General features: G+C 52.2%; 1 protein-coding gene across 1 annotated transcript; it reads right to left on the bottom strand.

Annotated features, from left to right (window-relative positions):
* Positions 1 to 11,105: 11,105 nt before the first annotated feature.
* FOXE1 (forkhead box E1) lies at positions 11,106 to 14,612 on the bottom strand. The gene has a single exon (XM_037036037.1). It carries the CDS (start codon positions 13,948 to 13,950, stop codon positions 12,838 to 12,840), a length of 1,113 nt encoding a protein of 370 aa, XP_036891932.1. The 5' UTR covers positions 13,951 to 14,612; the 3' UTR covers positions 11,106 to 12,837.
* Between the last annotated feature and the right edge of the window lie 7,987 nt (positions 14,613 to 22,599).

Genomic DNA, 22,599 nt, shown 5'->3' with positions numbered 1-22,599 from the left:
AATACTGGTCTATAGCTGCCTTAGGTTTTTGTATGACCTTTACCTGATTTTGGTAGTACTAGATTCATTAAATGAATTGGGACATATTTCCTCCTCTTGTATATTTTGGGAAAAGATTGTGTAAATGGTATTAATTCTTTAAAAATTGGGTAGAATTCTTCAGTGAAATCATCTGGGCCTGGAAATTCCATTTTTGGGAGTTTAAAAAACTTTTTTAGTGTTATTAAATAAAGCTTTATTGAAACAAATCCTTGCTCATTATTGTCTATGACTGCTTTAATGTTAAAATTGTGAAGTTGACTTGCTGTGACAGAGACTTGAATGGCCCACAAAGCCTAAACATTTTTAGTATCTGGCTCTGGTTCTTTTTTTCTTCTGTAAGGGCCACCTTGAATTCAATTTCCTTCATAGATAGAAGGCTATTCAAATAGTCTGCTTCATTTTGGGCAAGTTATGGCAGTTTTTATTTTTTGACAAATTGGTCCATTTGATCTATGTTGTCAAATTTATGTGTTTTCAGTTGTTTGCAGAATTTTCTGATTGCTCTTTTGATGTCTATGGAGCCTGTGGTGATATCCTCTATTTCATTCTTGATGTTGGTGATTTATTTCTTCTCTACCTTTTCCTTGGTATCGCTAGAGGTTTGTCAATCTTACTCATTTTTCCAGAGTCAGCTCTTTGTTTCCTTGATTTTCTTTCTTGTTTTACTATTTTCAATTTCAATGACTTGGGTCCATGGAGTGGACTCGAGTATTCCACTCCAAGGGGACGAGGCATCAGTGTGTTCAGTGTGTGTGTGTGTGTGTTCTGGCTAAGCAGGAGCAGCCTGGCCCCAGACTGTGGTATAAGTTCTTTCTGTGCTTTCTATAAGAGTGCTTTCTGTGTGTCACCTGTCTGCTGGGAAACGGATTTCCCCAAAACTTAGTGGCTTAAAACATTTTCTATCTCACAGGTCTTCTGTTTCAGGGTCTCTCACAAGTTGCCTCAAGGTGCAACCAGGAAGGGTCCACTTCCCAGTCCACTCGTATGGTTACTGGCAGGATTTGTTCTTTATGGACCAAGGGCTCTGTTCCTCTGAAGTTCCTTGGTTCCTTACCACCTGGGCCTCTTCACACAGCATCTTACAACTTGGCAGCCTGCTTTATTGGAGCAGGTGAGAGAGAGAGTGAGGGCTGGAGGGGGGAAGTGACAGTCTTCCATAACCTGATCACAGAAGGGCTGTTATCACTTTTGCCATATCCTGTTCAATAGAAGCAAGTCACTAGGGGTCTGACCCACCTGCAGTGGGAGGGCATTGCACAGGCTGCGAACACCAGCAGTGGGGATCACAGGGAGCGATGTCAGCAGCTGCCACGACACACTGTGACTATGTGAAGCAGACAGGAGAGACAGATGCGGTAAGAGCCACGTCAGGCCTGGGACAATCATCACTGGTTCATCTGGATGGTGAACATGATAGGACGGAAGACAGGGGCTTGGGAACCCAGGCTATCTCTGGGCAGTCTGGGTCTGAGCATGCTCTAAGATTGGGCCCAGATCTGGGTGGGTTCTAGTCCTAAGTTCCCCTAGACCCAGGCTGAGTAACAGGGTGGGTGCTGACTCTCGCACTTCTTGCTGCCAAGCCACTTTCCTAGGTCTGCGTGCTGTGAGCACCCACCGCAGGGAGGCCCAATGCCAGGCACAGCATTATAGCTGGATGAGTAATGTGCTGTGGGCATCCACTTGATAAGGGAACACCAGAGTTAAAGATTTTAGCCTTTGTTGATAGGCTTAAGTGATTAATGCTTGTGGAAGGCTATTATTTCAAGAACTGCAATGTGTGACCACAGGACTCCAGGAGGTCGACAAGCAATTCAACATCTATGCTCCAGGGGTCTGCAAGCCTCAGAAATGGTATCTGAGCCATTGTGTTCCAGGGAGGGAACACCTGTGATACAGATAAAGAAGCGTTGACCAACAGATAAAGAAGTACAGTAGTATGTGTTGTTAATTCGTTCTGGAACTCATGATAAGTGCTGAAACTGATGAGTACTGAGCAACCAATGAGTGATGAAGCATTTTCTCTTGTGGGACAGTGTGGTGAATCATACAAGTTCTAGCAAGTGCGCTGAGTCCCAAGCAAGTGCTGAGGGTCAAAACATTTTTTATTGTCAAAGTGCAATAAGCACAGGGTTTGATGAGTACCAAGTGAGTCGGCTCTGGAGCCGACGAGTACCAGGGTATGACTGTACTAGGAAAATGGCCTGCTGAATGCAACTCTTATCAAATTAACCTTTTTTCAAAATCCCTTACCTACCCTTTCTTCTTATAAAAAGGTTGGCTTGAAATGAGATGTGAAGACGAAATTTGAGGGTATGTAACCCACCGTCTTCTCAGATCGCCAACCATCTGAATAACACACCCATAAAGATTCAATCCTTGTCTCTGCTTATTGGTTCTGGTAGTGACAGGCAGCATAAACACTAACTTTTTCAGTATCACAGTCATTTGCAAAAATTCATACAGCATAACAGCAAGAACACTGGGTCAGTGTCTGGCATCAAGAGTCTAGTGCGGCCCTGGCCAGTGTGACTAATTGGTTGGAGCGTCATCCCATAACAAAGGTTGCAGGTTCGATCCCCAGTGTGGGTGTGTGATCCACAGTCTGAGTGTGTACGGGAGGCAACCAATCGATGTTTCTCTCTCACATCAATGTTTTTCTTTCTCCCTTCTCTCTCTAAAAGCAATGGGGAAAAGCTGTCCTTGGGTGAGGATTTTAAAAAACAGTCTGCTGTGGGATTCGCCCTACTTGCTGACTCTTTATGCTTCAGTTCTCCACGCTGTCAACATGAGTGTGTAAAACCTCCCCCATTTCATTCACTTTGGGAGAAGATCTTGGAAATAAACTATCACACTGCAATTTACACAAACACTCACATTATGCTTTTCACATTATGCTTTCACATTTCTCATGTTCATGTTCAGGGGAGGGAGACTCAGACTCACCAGACTTTACTCTAAAAGAGACACTGGAGGCCATGTGATTGCCCTTGGCCACACACATCAACCCAGAGTACTGATGAGTCTGCCAAAGCCTAGGGACTCACCCAAGGTCACACACAAAGTTAGTGGCTGGGTGGGCGAGGCCCTGAGAGTTTTCAGTTCTTGCCTAGTGTCTCTCAGAGAGTCAGGGGCCTCATGATGCAGTGTTATTAGTTAGAAATTCTGAACGCCAACTGCCCAGCTTCACACTCTGTTCTGACCATTTCCTAGTTCGTGGTCATTACCTCTCAGGGGAGTTTTTGGAGGCAGAAAAGCACTAAACAGTGCTTGCCACATAGTTCACTGAATGCTAGCCATTGAGATTGTTACTAGAGAGGAAAGGCAGCGTTGTACCCATTTATTGCTAGGGAAGTTGAGGCTGAGACTTCCGCAGATACCAGACGGAGAACTTGAACCAGTGCTTTTCTAACGAAGGCAGACAGCCTTTCGGAAAACAGGAAAGACCCAAACAAAGATAAAACTTGACTTTTATTAGTAATATATCACAGCCCTGACTGGTGTGGCTCAAGGGATTGAGCACCGGCCTGTGAAATGAAAGGTTGTCAGTTCAATTCCCAGTCAGGGCACATGCCTGTTTTGCAAGCCAGATCTCCAGTTGGGGACATGTGAGAGGCAACTGATTGGTGTTTCTCTCTCATATTGCTGTTTCTTTCCCTCTTTTTCTCCCTCCCTTCCTGACTCTCTCTAAAAATAAATAAATAAAATCGTTAAAATATATACATGTCGTAGACTCCAGGTTTATTTCATGCAGTGTGTGGGTAGTCTACTAGGGCAGTGGGGACAGCTGGGTTTCCTGAGGATGTATTCGCGAGGAAATCTTCAAAGCGAGACCTGAAAGCCCCTTGCAAAGAAGCAAGGTGTCTGCCAGGGCATATTAACTCACTGGGCAGCCAACCCAGGAGGAAAGCTGTTTGTGTTAATTGTAGTTTGGGATTTGGGTGGAAAGACTGTTTCGGTTCTGGGGTTTTGCTCTCCTATCAGCGGCTGCAGGCCCAGACGGGCCCCTGTTGGAAGGAAGTCAGCCCTCCTCCCAAGGAGGAGGAAGGGCCCTCCCATCTGTGGTTGGCCACATTGTACTTGCTGGATTCCAGGCTGTCAGTCTCACAGCAGAGCTCCCAGGATGCTTAGCCTGCAGATTGTTTTGTTAGGTTTCTCCTACAATTAATTTGGAAATTACCCAGCTGCCCACAGCCTCTCCCAGGTGTGCTGTAACCTACAGGCCTGCTCCTGCAGATTTCACCTTGGTGGGACCAACGCTAGCAGAAGCTGGGAGGGTCTAGGTGGGGCGATAGGAAGCATGGCCCCACGATGGGCTCATCTTAAGCAAGAGCCAGACTCCTTCAGCTTTGGAACTAAGCATCTTTGTAGGACCTAAAGCAACCAGATCCACACACTTCAGAACATTACCTGTTAGCCTCACATACCCTGTGGACCTAAGTCAGGGGTGTGTGGAGGACTCACCCTACTCAGAGGCCAACAGAGAGAGGGTTTCCCTGGAGCTCCAGTCAAAACACACCGGTAAGTCTCCCTATTCCCAGATCCAGGAGGAAAAAATTCTCGAATTCATTTCGCTGTGGACTTTGTTACACCTGGCTTGAGTCCCTCCCATGCCAAGATCATGTGACCTCGAACTTGTCCTCTCTTCTTGGACCTCAGTTTTCTCATCTGAAAAAAATGCAGCTGAAACCTGCTGCTTTCCAGGGCAGTTGTGAGAACCCAAAGGATAATGTAGGTGAAGTACCTGGTACACCCTTAACACAGCGACTCTTCGATGATGTCAGGGTTATGAGTAATCAGCTGTGCCACTGCTGAGCCACTTGAAGCTGAGGAAGAGCGATGGTGCCGTGAGAGAGCCCCGGACAGGGGTCTAAGAGGTTAGCTCACTGTGCAACTGGAAAGTTACCTTCCCTGGCCCTCAGTTTCTCCTTCTATTAAACGAGGGATCAGCCTAGTAACTTTTCAGCTGCATGTTTATTTATAAGGACGGCAAAGGAAATATCAAAAGGAAAAACCCAAGGATTGTTTTTTCCCTCCTCCGTAGGGGTCCTCTTCTGTATCAGTTAGGATACGTTTGGCTGCAAGTAACAGAAAGCTCAAGGAAGACGGGCTGAAAATTGGAGGATATTCGTTATCTTTAACAATAGGGGCCCACAGGTATAGCGAATCATCTTTCAAAGGTCGGTTCTTTCAGCAGCTCAGGGGTGCACCGGGCACCCACATTCTTCACACCTCTCTGCTCTGCCATCCTCAGCAGGTTGGTTTGCCCTAGGCTGGCACCCTGCAGCTCCAAGTCCAGGAGTCACACTCCAGTGACATTCAGAGGAAGGAAAGGGCTGTTTCTCTTCCCACGTAGCTTTGTAAGAACAAAGAAATGCTTCCCAGAAGCCTCCAGCAAACCTCTCTGGACATCTCATTGGCCTGGAAAGTATCCTGTGGCTATTTCTAGATAATCCCTGGCGAAAGTGATGGAATCATCACAGTACTTACCTTAGACAAGTTCAGATTGAACCAGGGGTACCCCAAGGGGTGAGACTTTCCTGGAAACACATGACCAACGGAAACCTGGGCAAAATCAGGGCCTTGTGAGCGAAGCAGAAGGGGAGAAGATGGCAGCGCAGACAGCTAGCAGTATCTGGCGCACCTTCTCCTTGAGTACGCCGGGGAGGGGGTGTGTCATTTCATTCCGGTTCAGAATTGCCCACTGTACCATTGTCCTCAATATGCTCCTTTTGGTCACCCTCAGCTCTATACCACCACCCCTGTGCCCAGGCCCCGTGACAGGGTGTTGTTCTTTTCCTGCGTGCCAGTGCAGGGGGCATGTGAGCACACCCCACTTCATCCAAGGTTGAATAGCCACATGAGGCTCTGATGAAATTTTAGAGTAACAGGAAAGTGTTACTGGGAGGAAGTGTTATGGGAGGAGGAAAATTCAAAAAGACTCATATTAAGTATACTTTCCTCGTAGTGTAAGCAGCCCTTCACAAGGCTGCCCTCATCTCGGAATCTCACTTCCCGGTCCTGGGGTCCGGATCTCTGTGAGAGAGTGACTGGATCCGAGATCCCTTGGTAATTGAGCTGGGTCACACACTGGCTGCTGGGGTTTCAGGTTTTGGGGAGTGACTGGCTGAGGGGAGTAGTGGAGGGGAGCAGGGAGCCCTGTTTGATCCTGGGGAGAGAGATGAAGGAGCCTCCCTCTGGGGAGCCTTGGGGGTGCAAGGTGGGGTCAGGTGGCTCCTGGAGGGGCTGTGGTCAGAGCAAAATCACGACGACAGGAACACAGAGGGGTGTCTGGGGAAGAGCATCTTGGCTGGAGCCTCAGGTGCAAGAAGGGCAGCTATGGGAGAAGAGGCTGGGAACTGGGTTGACATAGGGATCATGGAGGGTCCTGAGTACCAGGTGAGGAGGAGCTTGTACTTTCTGCGGCAAATGGCAGGGGGCCTGCTCCCAGGGTTGGAGCTCAGCATCAGAGAGCGGCAGTGGGGCAAAATGGGGGAGCAGGCAGGAGAGCCCCTGGGGCCGCAGGGCTGGCTGCTGGGGACTGACAGCAGAGGCGAGAGTAGGGCTCTGGGAGGCTGTGGCTCGCACCCTCTCTCCTTGCTGAGTGCCTCCAGCCTGAAAACCCGTGGCTGCAGCTCTGTCAGCCCACACACTCAGATAGCGAGATAAGCTGGTTCTCTACACCGAAGCTGAGATCCTCCCTGATTCCAGCTTCTCAACCCCGTCCTTGCCTGGGAGGGGCTGACAGTTGATCCCTGGCTGCGTGCTTTTGCACCTGGTTAACCCTTCAGGGCTGAGCTAGAAACCTGAGCCTCGGCTCAGGAGAGGGTGGCAGGGCTGACAGAGGGGCACAGGGAACTCTAGGGAGAAGTTGTCTTCCCCCAGGAGCAGCGAGGACCAGCCCAGGGGCTCTGGTGAGAGAGGACAGGGCCAGGGAAAGACCAGGGGCAAACTCATTAAGGACCTTCTACCCTTCCCCTCACCCCACCTGCCCACTCCAGTTTTAAAAGATTTTATTTATTTATTTTTGGAGAAAAGAGAAGGGTGGGAGAAAGAGAGAAACATTAATGTGAGAGAGAAACATCAATCTCATAGGCACCCCGACAGGGCCTGAACCACAACCTGGTATGTGTCCTGATTGGGAATCGAGCCGGCGACTTTTTGCTTTGTGGGATGATGTCCAACCACCTGAACCACACCAGTCAGGGCCTTATTTACTTATTTATTTATTTTTCTCTGGTTCACTGCTCGGTTTGGGCCGAGAAGCACTAGCCCACACTGCATTTCCCTCTCGGTTATTATAAACTATTTATTAAACCAGTCCCAGGCTCAGTTTACCCATCCATACAATGGAGGCCCTAACAGGGAATTGCCCCAAGCTGCACTGCACCCCGACCTCCACTGCCCCCCACCACGTGACTACTTCCATTTCCACATTGCTTTTTATTGAGATGAGAATCGAATGCAGCCTCCCTTGGGAGAGACACAGGTTCTGGCCCTGCTCTGGCCCTTAGCTGTGGGATCCCGGGTAAGTCATGCGCTCCTTCTTCATCTCTGTGGAAGCTCTCCACACACTCACGGTGCTCCTACTTATTCTTGTTATTGAGAACGCATGTGAGCACTGAGATGAGAGTCCTGGTTCTCCCAAGTGAGTTGCTACGGAAATCTGGGAAGAATGCCTCCCCGGTCTGGGCTCTGGCCCCATTCTGAACTGCTTTTAATCAGGGACATATTTCCCCTCCCAGTTACCTTGTCACACCAAGGAGTCAGCACTTCTCAGGGACAGAACCAGCGTAGAAACCAAGTTCTGCAAAGAGGTGTGTGTATTGGGGGCAGAGAATTTGTTCGGGTGCCCAGGATTTGGGGCTGCCCAAAGGGCACTTACAATGCTCTACTAGGGGATCCCTCAGCCCAGACGGACTCAGATATGGGGCCCCTTCTGGATGGCCATTGTGCTCTGAAAAGAGAACTTGATTGTTCTAAACCCCCAACTCCAGACTTGGGGCTGGAGCTTAAGGATCAAAGGCCAGGTTCATTCCATGCTTGGACATATACTGCTGCTTAGGGAGGCTATGAAGGCCAGAATCCCAGGTCCCCAAAGTGACTCAGGAGCTTGGGTTCCTACCCTGGCGCTAGCTAACACTCCAGCTTTCAAGATGCTGTCAGATACACTCCCAATAATTGTCATTGTCACAGTCACCGTAAGGCTGGGAATATGAGGTGTAGGATTCCAAGACTCAGAAAGTACCCCTAAGGCCGGTGGTGAAGCGCTCCACCTGAGTCTGGTCCCCCCTCTCCTATGCAGACAGAGCCACAAGGTAGCTCTGTATTGGGGTTCTTGGTCAGAAACAGGAGGCTCCTGGAAGTTACTCTGGATCTCTGATCTCAACAACGTGACACATCTGCCCCACCCCCTGCGATTTCTCTAAAGTTCTGCCCCGTTGCCTAGGGCATACGCATCACCTGGGACACTTGCTGAAATGCAGGTTCTGGTCCAGGAGATCTGGGGGAGGGCCTCAGATGCTGCATTGTTAGCCAGCTCCCTGGGGATGCCCACGCAGCTGGTCTGTGGCCCACACTTGGAGCCCCAAGGCCTCAGAGCCTCAGCGTCCCGTGTGAAGAGGCTGGGAGGGCACACCGAAGCTCTGAGATCTCTCCAAGCCCCTCTGCTGGCCCTGGAGAAGGGCATCCTGGTTCGAATGACCAAGAAAAGAGGAATTAGAGAGGGTGAGGGTGAAAGGGGACCCGAGGCCTACCCAGTGCAGAAAGAAACTTGTTCAAGATCTCCCAGCATTTCAACCGTGATTGAAAAATTTTTTGAATTTTTTTAAAAAAAAGGTCTCAGCATTTCAGGGATAAAGTTGTGGCGCAGGCCTCCTCCACAGGAAAAACAAAAACTAGACAAAATATTCACGAAGGTGTTTGCTGTGCTTTCTCTGGGTAAGAGATAGTTTCCTTTGATTTTTCTTCTTTCTTTTTTTTTTAAATTTTATTTATTTATTTTTAGAGGGGAAGGGAAGGAGAGAGGGAGAGAAATATCAGTGTATGGTTGCCTCTGCCGGGGACACACAATGTATCATGTGTCCCCTGCCAGGAACTGGCCTGCAACCCAGGCATGTGCCCTGACTGGGAATCGAACTGCGATCCTCTGGTTCGCAGGCCCGCGCTCAATTCACTGAGCTACACCAGCCAGGGCTCTTCTTTCTTTTTTAAAAAATAAATGAAGGTGTGCTGATTTGGTATTAAGAAGAAAATTAATTTTAATGAAACAAATTCTTAAGAGGTTCTTAGCAAATGAGATTATGCTCATGAATATGCTGAGTAAACTGTAACTACATGGCAGCTGCTTCATGTCCTGGGTGTTTACTTCGTTCAGCTCAAATAGCCTGAACGCAGTTCAGCAAAGTTGCCCTTACTCTTCTGGGCACGCGAGCCACCGGGATGAGAGAGCTCGCCAACAGTTTCACCATCAACCGCGGCCGCGCCACAGCTCCCCGCTCCCCTTCGCCTCTGCTTTCGGAACTGGAATCTTTTCCCTTAAACTGGGTGAGAAGGCGCCCTAATCCGTTTCCGTAGTAAACGATTCCGAGCCAATTCTGCTTTTGTTGTTGGTTTCCTAGGCTTAATTGCAAGCTAAATTAATTTGAAAGAAAATAAATGTTACAGCTCTGGGGCAAAGTCTAACGAGCCTTGGGCAATTAAGGAAGAACGCATCTAATTAACCAGGGCCCCCGGGGGCGCCTTCACACAACGCTGGGGTGCAGGGCCCGGAGACGGGCAAACGATTTTTCTGGCTTCACAGTAAGAACTAGAAAAAAAAAATTAAGAGAAACTCACCTCCAGTCCCTGAGCCCCTAGATGAGGAACCGGGAGGTCCTGTTCCGGTTTAGAGATTCTTGGAGTTGGAACGTCCAAGACACTGCAGTGAAATGTTCTCAAGATCCTACAGTCACTCCACTGAGGGGGGAGGGGTGCCCACGCCGCCACAACCCTTCCCCTCAGCCCTGTCCCTGCGGGAAGCCGGAGGGGTCCTCTCTGGCCAGCGCAGCTTCCCTTTCAGCCAGGCCCTGGGGGCACAGAAGTTTGGGCGTCTGTGGTCCGCGCGGCTGGAGCCTGAGAGGGCTGACGCCTTGACCCCAACCCTCGCCGGTCCCCAGCGAGTGCTGCGTCCCCTCCTAGCCGCGTCCTCGTGTTCCAGGAGCAGACCCTTCTTTGGGCATTATCTCACCTACGGTCCTAGTTGACAGTTGACAAAGACCGTGGGGGCCAAAGACCCACGCACTTTCCCACCCCATCTTTCTCGTTCCTGGAACCTCATCGTGATATCCCAAAAGGCTTGGGGATGAGGCTGTGCTTTTTAATTTTGAAGCGTTTCCTGCCTCCTGGGCCTGGTGCGTTACAGGCTACGAAGAGAGGTGTCCCTCTCTTGCCTTGTTTAGCTGCAGGAGGACTCTGTAAGGCAGGGGGTTACACATTCCCATTCACAAATGAGAAGGGACTGGCTTAAGGTTAATGGCGATGTCAAAACACTCAACTTGGTCATCAAAAAACAGAGAAAGTTTACACTCCTGTACTAACAGAATGCACAGACCATTTCCCAGCTCTGACCCCTTGACTAGGCTGTTGGCAGCCAGGGACAAAATCCCTGAGTGGAGGGCTCTCAATTTCTGGCGACTGCCAACTAGGCAAGCCACGGTGACTTCTGCCTAGGAGAACCAGACTCTGTAGCTGTGCATGGAGAACCTTTGATTATAGTACCAGCAAGGGTCCATATGGAGATGATGCCCAACAGGAGACTTTTCCAAGATCAGGAGGCTGGGACTGGAACCGGGACCCACTGGCAGGACGGTCCATGCTGCAACTGCCTTCCACCTCCAGGTGGCCATTCTCCACCAGCAAAGTCAGGAAGGACCAGCATCTAGGCCCGTACTGTCCAGCACAGCACTCACTGCTGCTCAGAACTTGGCATGTGGCTAGTACAAATTTAGATGACTGGTAAGTGTAAAAAACACACTCCAGATCTGGGAGACCTGGCATGAAAAAAGTACAACATCTTAACAATTTTTATACTGATTATTTGTTGAAATGATAGTTTAGGTATATTGGGTGAAATACAAAATATTAGTTAATTTTACTTGTTCCTTTTTATTTTACTGATGTAACTACTAGAAAAACTTAAATTACACGTGAATCTGTATTCCTATGGGACAACACTGCATTAGACAAGTACCCGCCTGGACTGAACCCCATCCACAGGGTGTGAACAGGACAGGGCAACCCCCAAACTTAAAAATAAAAAGTACCAGAGTTTTCAGTCTTCTTTCTCACACATCCTCCACTCTTCCTTAGCAAGGTAACTATGCACAAAGAGACTGAGTTTCTCTTGCCAGAACTCACTGCTCAAAGATTTTTTTTATTAAAACAGTTCATTTGAACCCTCAGGTTCACCTGAAAGCTGTGCCCAAGCCTCTGAAATATGTAACGCTAGATATTTTTGCTCCAGAATAGAAACTTACAAGATTTTTTAATAAGGGGAGGGGAATGCTGGATTTTCTGATTTTGGTTAGCTTGGTGCATAAAACAAACTGGTACAAAATAAAATTTAAAATCCAGTTTCTTCCTAAAGCTTACTTCGCTGACCACATCAATTAATTTTCCACTTTCATTTTCGCATTGGGAGGCTGCTGAGGTATGGCGGAGGGCGCCAGGGGTGGAAGAGTCAACCCCATAAGCTGAAAGCTGTCACCAATGGGCTCTCCCCTGAGTCCCTGTCATCTTTGAACTTCATTCAGTTCAGCCACCGGGTCCAGAGCTGCTTGATGAAGAGAAAGAGTGGGCAACGGACACGTGTATTTCTATCTGCCCAATTGGAAAAATACACTTAGGACCCAGATGAAACAGCCACCAAACGATCAGCACATCATGCTCAAAAGAGTCAAGAAATTTTCATACAACCAACGCCTGGAGCCAACCCAGAGACTTTAGAGTAGATGCTTGCCATGAGCATGGTTCTGATTTTCTGGAACAGCGTTAGTTTAGGCCCTGGGTCGCCTACGGATGCTGCCGATATGCAGGGCAGCATGCAGGAGGATGGGGCCCTGAAAGATCTGATGAATCCCACATCCCTCCTGCACAACGAATGGGGAGACGGGGGGGGGGGGTGTAGGCGAGGGGACTGCCTCACACTGTGGAGCTGATGCACACAGTCCAGACTCTGCCGGGTCTGCCGTTCTCAGAAGCAGGGAAAACCAGCGCCAGGCCAAGCGAAGCAGAGCGATTCCCCCACTTTAAAATAGAAAAGAAAACAAAACGAAAAGCTACTTCTTTTACAAACTTGTCTTCCTCACCTCAAGAAGGAAGGCGCGATTGGAGCCTTTTATTGCGGCAACACACAGTCAAAGGCACAAGAGGCCGAACCCGTGTAAAAGGCCCGAGTTTCGCACAGTACAGGGAAGAGTGAAATCGTGATTCCCCACAACTCGGATCCTAGCGTCTGGTGTAGACACTACGCTGCGCCACCTGAAAGGCGAGTCCTTTGGCGCTTCCCCTGATTGAGGGGACTTTTCCCCCCGGTCCGTGGGCTGAGGGAAAAGTCAGGTGCCTTTCCCCACTTCCTCCTGTCAACAAAGTAAACCAGGTGCGCACGCGATGCACTCGGAGGTTGCGCGTCTCCTGCCCACGGTCCCCTCTATGTGGTTCTCAGTGCGGCCCTCTCTCCAGTCCTGTCCTCGGGTCTCCGGGATGCTTTGTTCGTGTAAACTGCCGAGGCATCTGTGAATTTTCGACCGTACGCTCGGCTCACATGGCAGACACGAAACGATCTACCCCGCCAGGATAGGCGGCCACATGGCGCGCATGGTAGGCACCTGCACCGCTCCCTCCGAGCTGCCCACCAGGATTGTAGCAGGGCCCCAGCGCCCCGAACTGGCCGGGCGATGCGCGCCCGTAGAAGTCCACTGCGGTCTCGACGCCGCCACCGCTGGCGCTCGAGGGGGGCGACGCGGGCCCCGCCAACCGGCCAGCAGCCGCGAAGAGGGCACTGCTGGCCCCTTGCGGGAAGGAGCCGTCCTGGCCCGCGTAGGCGGCCGCATAGGCGGCGGGGTTGGCAGGTCGGGCTCCCGCGCAGCCCGCGGGCTGGTAGCCCGCGGCCGTGGCAGAGGCGCTGGCGGAGGCAAAGGCGCAGGAGCCCGCGGGTCCCGACGGCGCGGGGCCCAGCTCTGGGCTGAGCGGCCGCTCCGGCACCAGGCCGAAGACGCGGCACGGGCCCGGCGACGCGGCGGGGTAGTAGACCGGGGGCGGCGCGGCGAGCGACGGCGGGGCATAGCCCGCGTAGACGGCGCCCGGGTAAGGCGGGCGCGCGGCGGGCACCGCGCCCGGGAAGATGGCGGCGGCGGCGGCGGCAGCGGCGGCGGCGGCGGCGTCGTGCATGTAGGCCGGGTACGTGGAGAGGTCCGAGCGCTTGAAGCGCTTGCGGCGGCGCAGGAAGCTGCCGCTCTCGAACATGTCCTCGGCGTTGGGGTCGAGGGCCCAGTAGTTGCCTTTGCCCGGGCGACCGGCCTCGCGCGGGATCTTGAGGAAGCAGTCATTGAGCGTGAGGTTGTGGCGGATGCTGTTCTGCCACTTTTTGGGGTTGTCGCGGTAGAAGGGGAAACGCTCGGTGATGAACTTGTAGATGCCGCCGAGCGTGAGGCGGCGCTCCGGCGCGTGCGCGATGGCCATGGCGATGAGCGCGATGTAGCTGTAGGGCGGCTTCCCGCGCTGCAGGGGGCGCTTGCGCCGCCGCCCACCCGCGCCGCGGCCGGCCGCCTCCGCCGGGACCCCCGCCCCAGCCTCACCGCGCTCCTCCTTGACCGCCGCCAGGGCTTCCGGCTGCGGCGGCGGCGGCGGCGGCGGCCCGCTCTCGGCAGTCATGGTGCAGCCGTCCCGCGTCCCCGCCGCCCGCTTCAGTCGAGGATCGAGGCGGGTCTGAGAGCTGCGGGGCTCGGCACGCAGGGGCTCCGGAACGGACGCTGGCCCCCTCTGCGGAGAGCTCCGAGGGTCCTCGAGGGCTGGCCCCTGGAGCACAGCTTCCCCGGCTGGGGCGCGCTGGAGGCTTGGCACCCGCGGTTTCCGGGCCGCCTCGGTGGGGACAGAGGCTCAGGAGTGTCCCACCCACCGACGACTCTGCCCGTGTTCTGGAGCTCGAGGCCAGGCGCCCTCAGTGGTGTTGGGACCGGGACTAGGACCCCCTCGCGGGCTGAAGGGTCCTTTGCACGCTGGTAGCAGGCGATCAAGGGGTCTGGAAGCGGTGCTGGAGCTGGGGCGCCTGCAGCTGATGGGTTCCCCGCTGATCTGAGGATAGCCGTCGAGGTCGTGATTCGGGCTGCTGGCCAGAAGAAGGGGCAATTAGTTACGGCGTGTGCACTGATGGGGGTCGCCTAGGCTGCGTCCCAGGCTGCGGCTGGGGAGGAGGGCAAGGGGCGAGGCGCGGGCCTCGAGGTCCTGGCGCGGGGCAGGCGGGGCAGCCGGCGACTCCCTCTGCGCAGGGTCGGCCCCTACCGCCTAGACCGCCGGCGAGGCTCCCCACTGCACAAACCTGGACCGGCTCCTCCCTCCACCGGCTTCTTCTCCTTAAAGGGGGCAGGAAACTTGGGGCGGCGCCCGTTCCCCGCCCGCCCCCCGACTGCCCGCCCCCTGGGCCCCGACGCACCTCCCCAGGTAGGAGCAGTCGTGGCGGCGGGCGGGAGCCCCGGACGTCAGAGCGGGGAGGGTGCCTGGAGAGCCCCCAGGCCGTCCTCCTCTCCGCGCGCCGACGGGGCGACTAAGCCGGGAGAGGCCAGGGACTGTCGGCGCCGGAACTCAGGGATTCCGGGCTGTTCCAGCCTCTGCAGAGGGCTGTGGAGGTGGAGGACAGGGCTTGTTTCACTTTTTGTCCGCAGAGGACGAGAACTGGCAGAGGAGGCGCTTGCTTATTGTGGGGTCGGGACCGGGAAGGGAGAAGCCGCTCCAGCCTACTGGCTCCCAAGGTCTTTCAAGGATGATTTGCAAACCTCGGTCAGGCTGGCCTGCCCATTCCCCATCCCGCCCCTCATCTTTCAGACCGGGGTTTCTTGTCCTGATAGGGGAGGTGACTTGCCATCCTCCCACCGTGACTTCGCTGCGTAGCGGAGCCTCACACCCGCGTCTGTTCGGACTGCGGTTCCCGGTACGAGCTTTGGGTGTGCGCTGAAGGTTTGCTTCTGCGGAGCCCTTCTGTGCCGACTTAAGGGAAAGGCTGCCCGTGGCCTGCAGGCACCTGCCCTTGGGTGACTCGAGACCCCTCGTTGTGTGCGTGGTGGAGAGTGGCGCAGAGCTTCAAGAGGACGGAGGCTGGGCTTCTGCCTCTCGCGGCCACCTCTTCCTGCAGTTCGCCCAGGCCAGGGAGGACTCCAGGTGACTCCCGAGGCCCTGGGGGGAGCTGAGCCGCCCCTTCAGCAGGGAGTGAGGGCTGCGAGGGGTGCTCTGGGTGGGCGCGCCTTCCGGGGAAGGGGCGGGCTGATGCGACTCTTTGGTTGTGTGGGTGTCGGATTTCTGAGTTCGTTTCCCGCCGGCCGGGAAGGCGAATCTCGGGTCTGCCGAGACACCCTGCAGCGGTCGTCCCGCCGGCCAGGATTCACTATGTGGTCTTTTGCTACAAGACCTTGAGGATGTCCCCTTTGAATCGCAGGACCTCAATTTTCTGCTCTGTGAATAGGGAGCCGGAGGGCACATGCGGATCTCAGAGGCCCCTTCTACCCTTAGGATTTTAGGCTTTCATGCCGATTCTAGAGGCTTTTGCCGAGTCGCAGCTCTCCGAGGGGCAGCAGGTGCGGAGCGGGGTGGGACGGAGCGAGCCGCACGACCCTCCAGGGTTTTAGCCCTGATTTTCGTGGTGGGAAGCTGGGGTTAGGCTCAGCCCCACCAAGCATTGGGCAATTCCCCCGGAAGAAAGAGGCAGAGCGCCCAGATCCTGGCCGTAGCGACCCGGGGTGTGGGAGGGACTGCAGTTTGCCAGACGACCTCTCTCAGCGGATGACCTGAGTGCAACTTTGCAGCCCCTAGCTCCCTTCCTCCAGAGGAACACAGATGCGAAAGTCCAGGTTTAATCCAGTTGCATTTTTCCAAAAGGGGAAAAAAACCCAAGTTTACATTTAAAAAAATTTAACCGCTTACATCATATTGATCTTAGAATACTTGATTTTGTGGTTCTCTGTATTTCCAAGATTCTAAGATTAATATTTCCAAATTTGGGGCTACTACCCTAACGTGATTCCATACATCAAAGAATTCACAATCTGTAATTCTACAATCCCTTGACCTGAAGTGTGAATTCTTTGTGACTATATTCTTGTGACTTTAAGCATCTGGTTAAAGTGTAAAACTGTGTTTCTCCCATTTTAAGATGCTGGGACGAAGACTTTGGGCCTGAAAGTATTGTACCATGACTGAAAGATACAGCTTCTCAAGATTTTAGACATTGTTTTTCAGCTCTAGGGCGTGTGCCGCTTAATTTGAATTTCTGTCTAGGAACGTCTGATTGGAAAATTTGGTTCCTATACACCCACAATTCTCTTCTTCCTTAAATCCCAAAGTGTTAGTACTGGCTCACACTGTTCTTTAACTAAAAAAAAAAATCTAATTCTAATAATTCTTGTCATATTCACGATCGTTGACTTTGATGGGTCATGACTTTGATTTGGTCCCAGGAGTTTATGGTTCTCTAACTCTTAAGCTCCAGCGACTAAGTTTAGAAGTGACTGCATTTCTGGGTCCTCGGTGTTTGCTGCCTGCGGACCCATCCCTCCAGGACTGATCCTAGTTCTCCAACTGGGCTGCTGCTGCTCTCCAGCAGACAAAGAGCACCCTGAGGTTAGAATCCCCGAGTCTAAGATTTTCATGAATGAAGGATCCTAAAGATTCTTGTCCATAAATGTTTTACTCAAATGATGCATTTCAAAATTCTGTCCTTTGAAGAGTCTATGAATACACAATATAAATTTGAATTAAAGGATTTAATGAGTGAACTGGGATGCTTTACCCGTTTGGTTCAAAACCATAGAAAAAGATTCCCTCGCTGCCTGGGTCCTTGCTTTTCCCTGGTCAGATCTTTCCCTCTTCTCTGGCATGGTGCTACTCAATGTTTTTAGGGGTAGCAGACCCCACTGAGAGCTATTCAAAAGCTACTGAGTAGGTTCTAGCCCCTCTGAAACCATTCTCCTAGTCAGGCACGGGTGGGTTGGCACTGGTGGGTGAGGCACATCTGCTCTGTGTCTGCCTTCAGTCCTGCGTGTATCCCCAGAACCCTTTGGAATATCCCTCCCCTTCGAGGGCTATTTTATGTGCAGTCCAGGGGATGGGGAGCAGCGCCACAGGCAGTTTTGTCCCTATGACTTCTTTCCCGAGTTTTAAAGTGCCTGAAAGTGTTTGTAAACATAAAGGAGGAGATTCAAGGAGTGAAAGAAAATTCCTCCCGCTCCCTGGGCCCGGATGCCCGTTTATGCAGATGCAGTGCTAACCAGCTCTTCTTGAGGAAAATAGGCCCAGATTGGCAAGGGACCGGCTCAATGGAGGAGGTTCAGCACTGAAAGGGACACTTGGGTCTTGGGCTCCTTACCTCCTGGACGGCAGCACGTCCTCCTTTCCCGAGTCCTCAGAGCCTTGCCGGTGCTTAGCAGCCTGGCTTGGGCCACTGGGCTTACGAAGTGACAGCAGAAACTTCAGGCCCCGTTGCTTGCAAATCAGGTCCAAGAACCTGGGTACAGCAGCAACACAGTGCCTGGGCTACACTGGTACACTGGTACAGTGTACACTGGTACAGTCAGGGTCACTGGCTGTGTGGCGTCAGGGAGCATCAGAGCAATGCACTACGAGGGAGGGGGCCGTGCCACACCGCGCTGCCCCCGATTGCAGCAGCGGGTGAGGACGCCAATTCGACTTAGCTCCTTACTGGCCCGGTGGCCTCGAGCCATCCGCTGCCCTTCTTAGGCTTCGGTTTCCTCTGTCCGTTAAGTGGGGGGATTCCCAACCTGTCGTCTCTCTTCCAGGGAGTGGAGAGTATGAACTGGGGCACATCGCCAAACCCGTGATTGTTTTCTTCAGCTTTTGAATTGTTTTCAGGCAAACTTGAATGTGGAAAAAAGACAAAGTGGGAAAATTCAAGTCGTGCCCACGCGCGGGCAGAGACGAGATGCCTCCACCTGGAAGAAGCAGCAGTTGATTAAAGTAAAATGTTTTCCGCGCTATGCGGGCGTAGGTGTGGGCTAGGGTTTGGCCTCTTTCTCCTCCTTGCACCGTGCTGCGGGCGGGGACCCCCAGAGCTCGGTGGGGGCAACCCTGCTTCGGGTGCTCTTTGCCATCAGTTCATTTAAACAGCGTGAACAGAGAATTGTCATCACCCGGGATCAATCAGGTGGAAGAACTGGAGCCCAGAGAGAGGTCTCCTGCTTCCCACCGCCAACCTCCCGGCTGGTTGCGAGGAAGCACCGAGCGTTTTTACACTCTCAGCCCTTGCCTCGGCGCTCCATCCCAGCCCCACCCGCGAAATGAGTCTTCGGACGGGAAGCTCAGGAGCCTGCTCGGAGCTCAGTGGCGGCGGCGCAAAGCGCAGCCTGGCTCTGAGAGAGCTGGGGCTTGTCCCACCGCGTCCAGCGAGGCAGGGGCCCCGCGGAGCCCAAGCCAGGGCCTGGACTTTGCCGCAGCCCCCGCCCCACATGACTCCTCCTCGCAGTCTTAGCTGTTCTGCGAGCTTTCCAGAACCTACGGCCGAGGAGCGCCAAGCACGACCCTGCGCCGACCAAGCCAGCAGGGCGCGGGGTGTGGACCCCCAGGTCGGATCCTCCGAGTGCTCTCTCGCCCAGGTGGGCTCTCTCCGGAAAGCCGTGGCCCGGGGCCGGCGGAGGTGGCGGTGGACAGGCACGTGTTGGTTAAATTCCGGGACCGCGGCCGCAGCAGCAGCCCTCTGGGGTCGTCACGGCACATGCGGGGTTCTCGACTTCACTGAGCCCTTTGCACATCTTTGGGACTCCGAGAAGCACGGAAGTTGCACGGAACAGTGTGGGTGTCCATTTCGGGCGATAGAATCCAGGCTTGGCGGGCAATTTCAACAGGGCACCCCCTCAAAGGGAAAGCGTCCGGGCCTGGATTCCAGTTCGACCGCCCGAGGAACAGGAAGACAGTGGTGTGTCCGCCCTGCCCAGGCCAGGTTCTGTGCGGGGCCCCCGGCCTTTGACTGGGGGACCGTTGACCCCTCCAGCCTGCGCTGCGGCCATCATCGCAGCGCGCCGGCAGGTGCCCCTCAGTCACGGCTCCCGGGGTGGGGTGGGGCGGGGACGGGGGTGAGTTCGGTTAGGGCTGGGCACGGCGCCTCAGGCAGGTCCCCCCGAAAACCCGAAGACCCCGGCTGGTTGCTCAGCCCCCGCAGCGTGAGGCGGGTGACGGCACCGGGAGTTGAAAGGCACTCGGATCCTCCGGTGCACCGGAGGGCGGCTCAGCTTTTTTCTGGCCCCTTTCCTTTGGATATTTTTGGGTCTCTTTCTCCGTTTCAAGGCTTGTGTGTGTCTCTTTCCGGCTCACTGCCTGTCTCTCGGCCTCAGCGTTTGAATATGCTTGCGCACGTCCTCCCCCTCCGGGCACCTCTCCCAGCCACTACTGGAGAGAGCCCGCAGGTGGGAAGGGAGCCAACTCCAACTCCAGCCACGACCCCCTTCCCTCCTGGAGGCTGGTGTGGACAGTGGCAAAGCCAGTGCAGACTGATGTCCACCCAGGAGGACAGTGGAGCAAGTAGGAGTAACGCTCCTCCGGGGGAGCGTTACTGCCCAGGGCCTCTGGGAGCCTTCTGCTCCCTCTGACCTGATGAACCTGGCCCAGGAGTGGTGGGTGAAACAGGACTGCACCATGCCAACTTTCTGGACAAGTCTCCAAACTGCCCTTCCCAGCAGGGTGTGCCCATTCTCTGTCACTGCTCAAAGGCCCTCAATGGCTCCCCTTCACCCAAGGCAAGATCAAGTGCACCCTCCCTGGCCTGGCACTTCAGGGCCTTCCCTACACAATGTAGGCCCTTCTCACCCTTCCTGTCTCCCTTAGTCTTCCCTGCCCCCAGCTTCAGAAGACTCCTCACCAAGGGCTCTCCAGTTCTCTTGCATAAGTTCATACACCTCCTTCTCCGGGTTGACTCTACTGACCAGCTAGTGCTCTGCCCAGGGGAGCTGCATCCTGTCATTTGTGGTACTGAAAGAAGCCTAAACTAACAGTGACGAAGGTTTCCACCAAGAGGAGAAAGGAGTGCATCCTTTACACCCCACCCTAGCACTGTTGAGCATGTTATCAATAATTTAGAAGACGAGGAAGGCAAGCTGATGGAGCTTGCGGCTGACCACACTGAGGTGCTGATGCTGGTAGTTGACAGTTGCAAGATTTGGAACAATCGCCAGGTTGGGAAACTGAGCCAAAACCAACAAGAAGACATTTTACAAACTGTTATGAAAACATTGTAACATTACAGGTGACAAAACAGGAAGAAAAAAGTCACTCACATGCCAGTTACCTGTATCATTCATCTACTAGGTTTTTCTACGTTCTAGTTTTTCTCCTTTGTGTTCTTACATATATACTTGTATGTTTACATAGGTGTGACCTTGTTGTATATACAATTCTGTAGTCTTTGTACATAGTGCATCTGCGTTGTTTTGTAAACATAACTGCATGTTGCCCTTTACTTCCCGTTTTTCACCTGTAATTGTGAATGAAAAGTCCAGTGTTGATTTAACCCTTTTATGGCAGCTGCGCAAATGGGTGATTTGCAATATCTTTGATATAGGTGATGCTGCTATGAATGTGTTTGCATAAAGATCTTTTTGTTTATTTTAAAATATCCTTACGGCAAATAGCAAAGATTGAGATTTATGAACCCAGGACATTTTTATGGTTCTCCATATAGTGCTACCAAGTTGTCTCCAAGGACATCTTGTAACTCACCCCAATCAAGATAATTAACCTCAATCACCCCTAAAATTTTCCTCCTGACCCTTACAGATGATCCAGCTTCCCATTCCCACCATCTGAAGGCAATCATTGATCTACTTCCTATGGACTTGTTTGCATTTTATGGAGTTTTACATAAATGGAGTAACACAGTGTGTTCGTCTGACCTGACAGCTTTCACTCAGCATGACTATTCTGATTCTTATCTGTGTTGTGATATCAACAGTCAAGTCCTTTTTTTCCCTGAGTAACACTCCATTATATGGATACACCACAATTTGTTCATCCAGTCATCTGCTGATGAACATTTGGGGTGTTTCCGTTTTTGGCTATTACAAACACAGCTGATTGAATAGTTGCGTACAAGTCTTTGTGCGGACACATGCTTTCATTTCTCTTCATTAAAATACCTTGGAGAGAAATGTCTGGGTCAGATGGTAGGTGTATGTTTAAATTTTAAAGAAATTGCCAAACTGTTTTCACGAAGTGGCTGTACGTCTTTTATTTCCACTAGTGGCATATGGGAGTTCTGGTTGCTTCACCTCATTACCAACGATTGATATGTTCAGTCTTTTATTTTTCCTAATGTATTAAAGATTTATTTCTTGTACATTTTTGAAAGAGCTTGGTAAATACATGTATGTATCAGTTAATTTTACACAACAAGAACTACAAAGCATAAAAAAGCCAAGATTTGAATAGCATTTATATTTTCTTCTCTTTCTCCATTGATCCCGACTTTCTTTTTTTTTTTTTAAAGATTTTATTTATTTATCTTTAGAGAGGAAGGGAAAGACAGAAGGAGAGAAATATCAATGTATGGTTGCCTTTCATGAGTCTCCTGCTGGGAACTGGCCTGCAACCCAGGCACGTGCCCTGACTGGGAATCGAACCGCGATCGTGTGGTTCGCAGGCCCATGCTCAATCCACTGAGCTACACCAGCCAGGTCTGATCCCAACTTTCTTAAAGCTCATTTCTTTTACATTTCTGGGGACACGGCTATCGCAATGACATGTTGTCTTTTTACAGACGACAACATGAGATGGGTGGTGCCACATTTTGTTTCCCCAACCACGCTGACCTTACTCTGCAAGCTCCTCAGAGCATGACATGGGTGACCAATATAATTCATAAACTTGAGGATTTGGAAGCTAATTAAATCTATGCTAAAAATATTTGGATAACACATGTCAACAAATAAAAGAACAGGTTTTCAAGTTACACATATAAAAGAGGAACACAGGCGTATATTCTGTTCCTTTCAGCCCCATCTCAGACCCAAATTCTATGACCACAAACTGCCTCTTCAAACAATGCATGAGGAAACACTATCCCCGGCTTCCTAGGTGTGGGAGGAGCTGCTGGGCTATCCCTTAGAACTGGCAGTGGCCGTGGAAGTCGAGACAGACCTGGCCGAAATTCTGGCCTGGGTTCTCTCTGTCTTGCAATGCCTTCTCACACTGAGATGGGAAAGAATTTGGGTCACGGTCCTGAACCTTGGCCAGAAACTCTAGGACTTGCATCTTGGGGGCTTCAGCATGGCTCTTGGGGCCCATAGGAATTTAAGTTGTGCAGGGTCACTG

The sequence above is a fragment of the Sturnira hondurensis genome, unplaced genomic scaffold, assembly GCF_014824575.4.
Source record: "Sturnira hondurensis isolate 20B ecotype Veracruz unplaced genomic scaffold, ASM1482457v3 Scaffold0022566, whole genome shotgun sequence".
Lineage (NCBI taxonomy): Eukaryota > Metazoa > Chordata > Mammalia > Chiroptera > Phyllostomidae > Sturnira > Sturnira hondurensis.
The sequence above is the reverse complement of the archived record's forward strand: the minus strand, read 5'-3'. Positions and strand labels throughout refer to the sequence as shown.

What these genes read in the sequence shown, in the direction of transcription:
- FOXE1 (XM_037036037.1), bottom strand. Translation starts at nt 13,950, where the DNA reads ATGACTGCCGAGAGCGGGCCGCCGCCGCCGCCGCCGCCGCAGCCGGAA.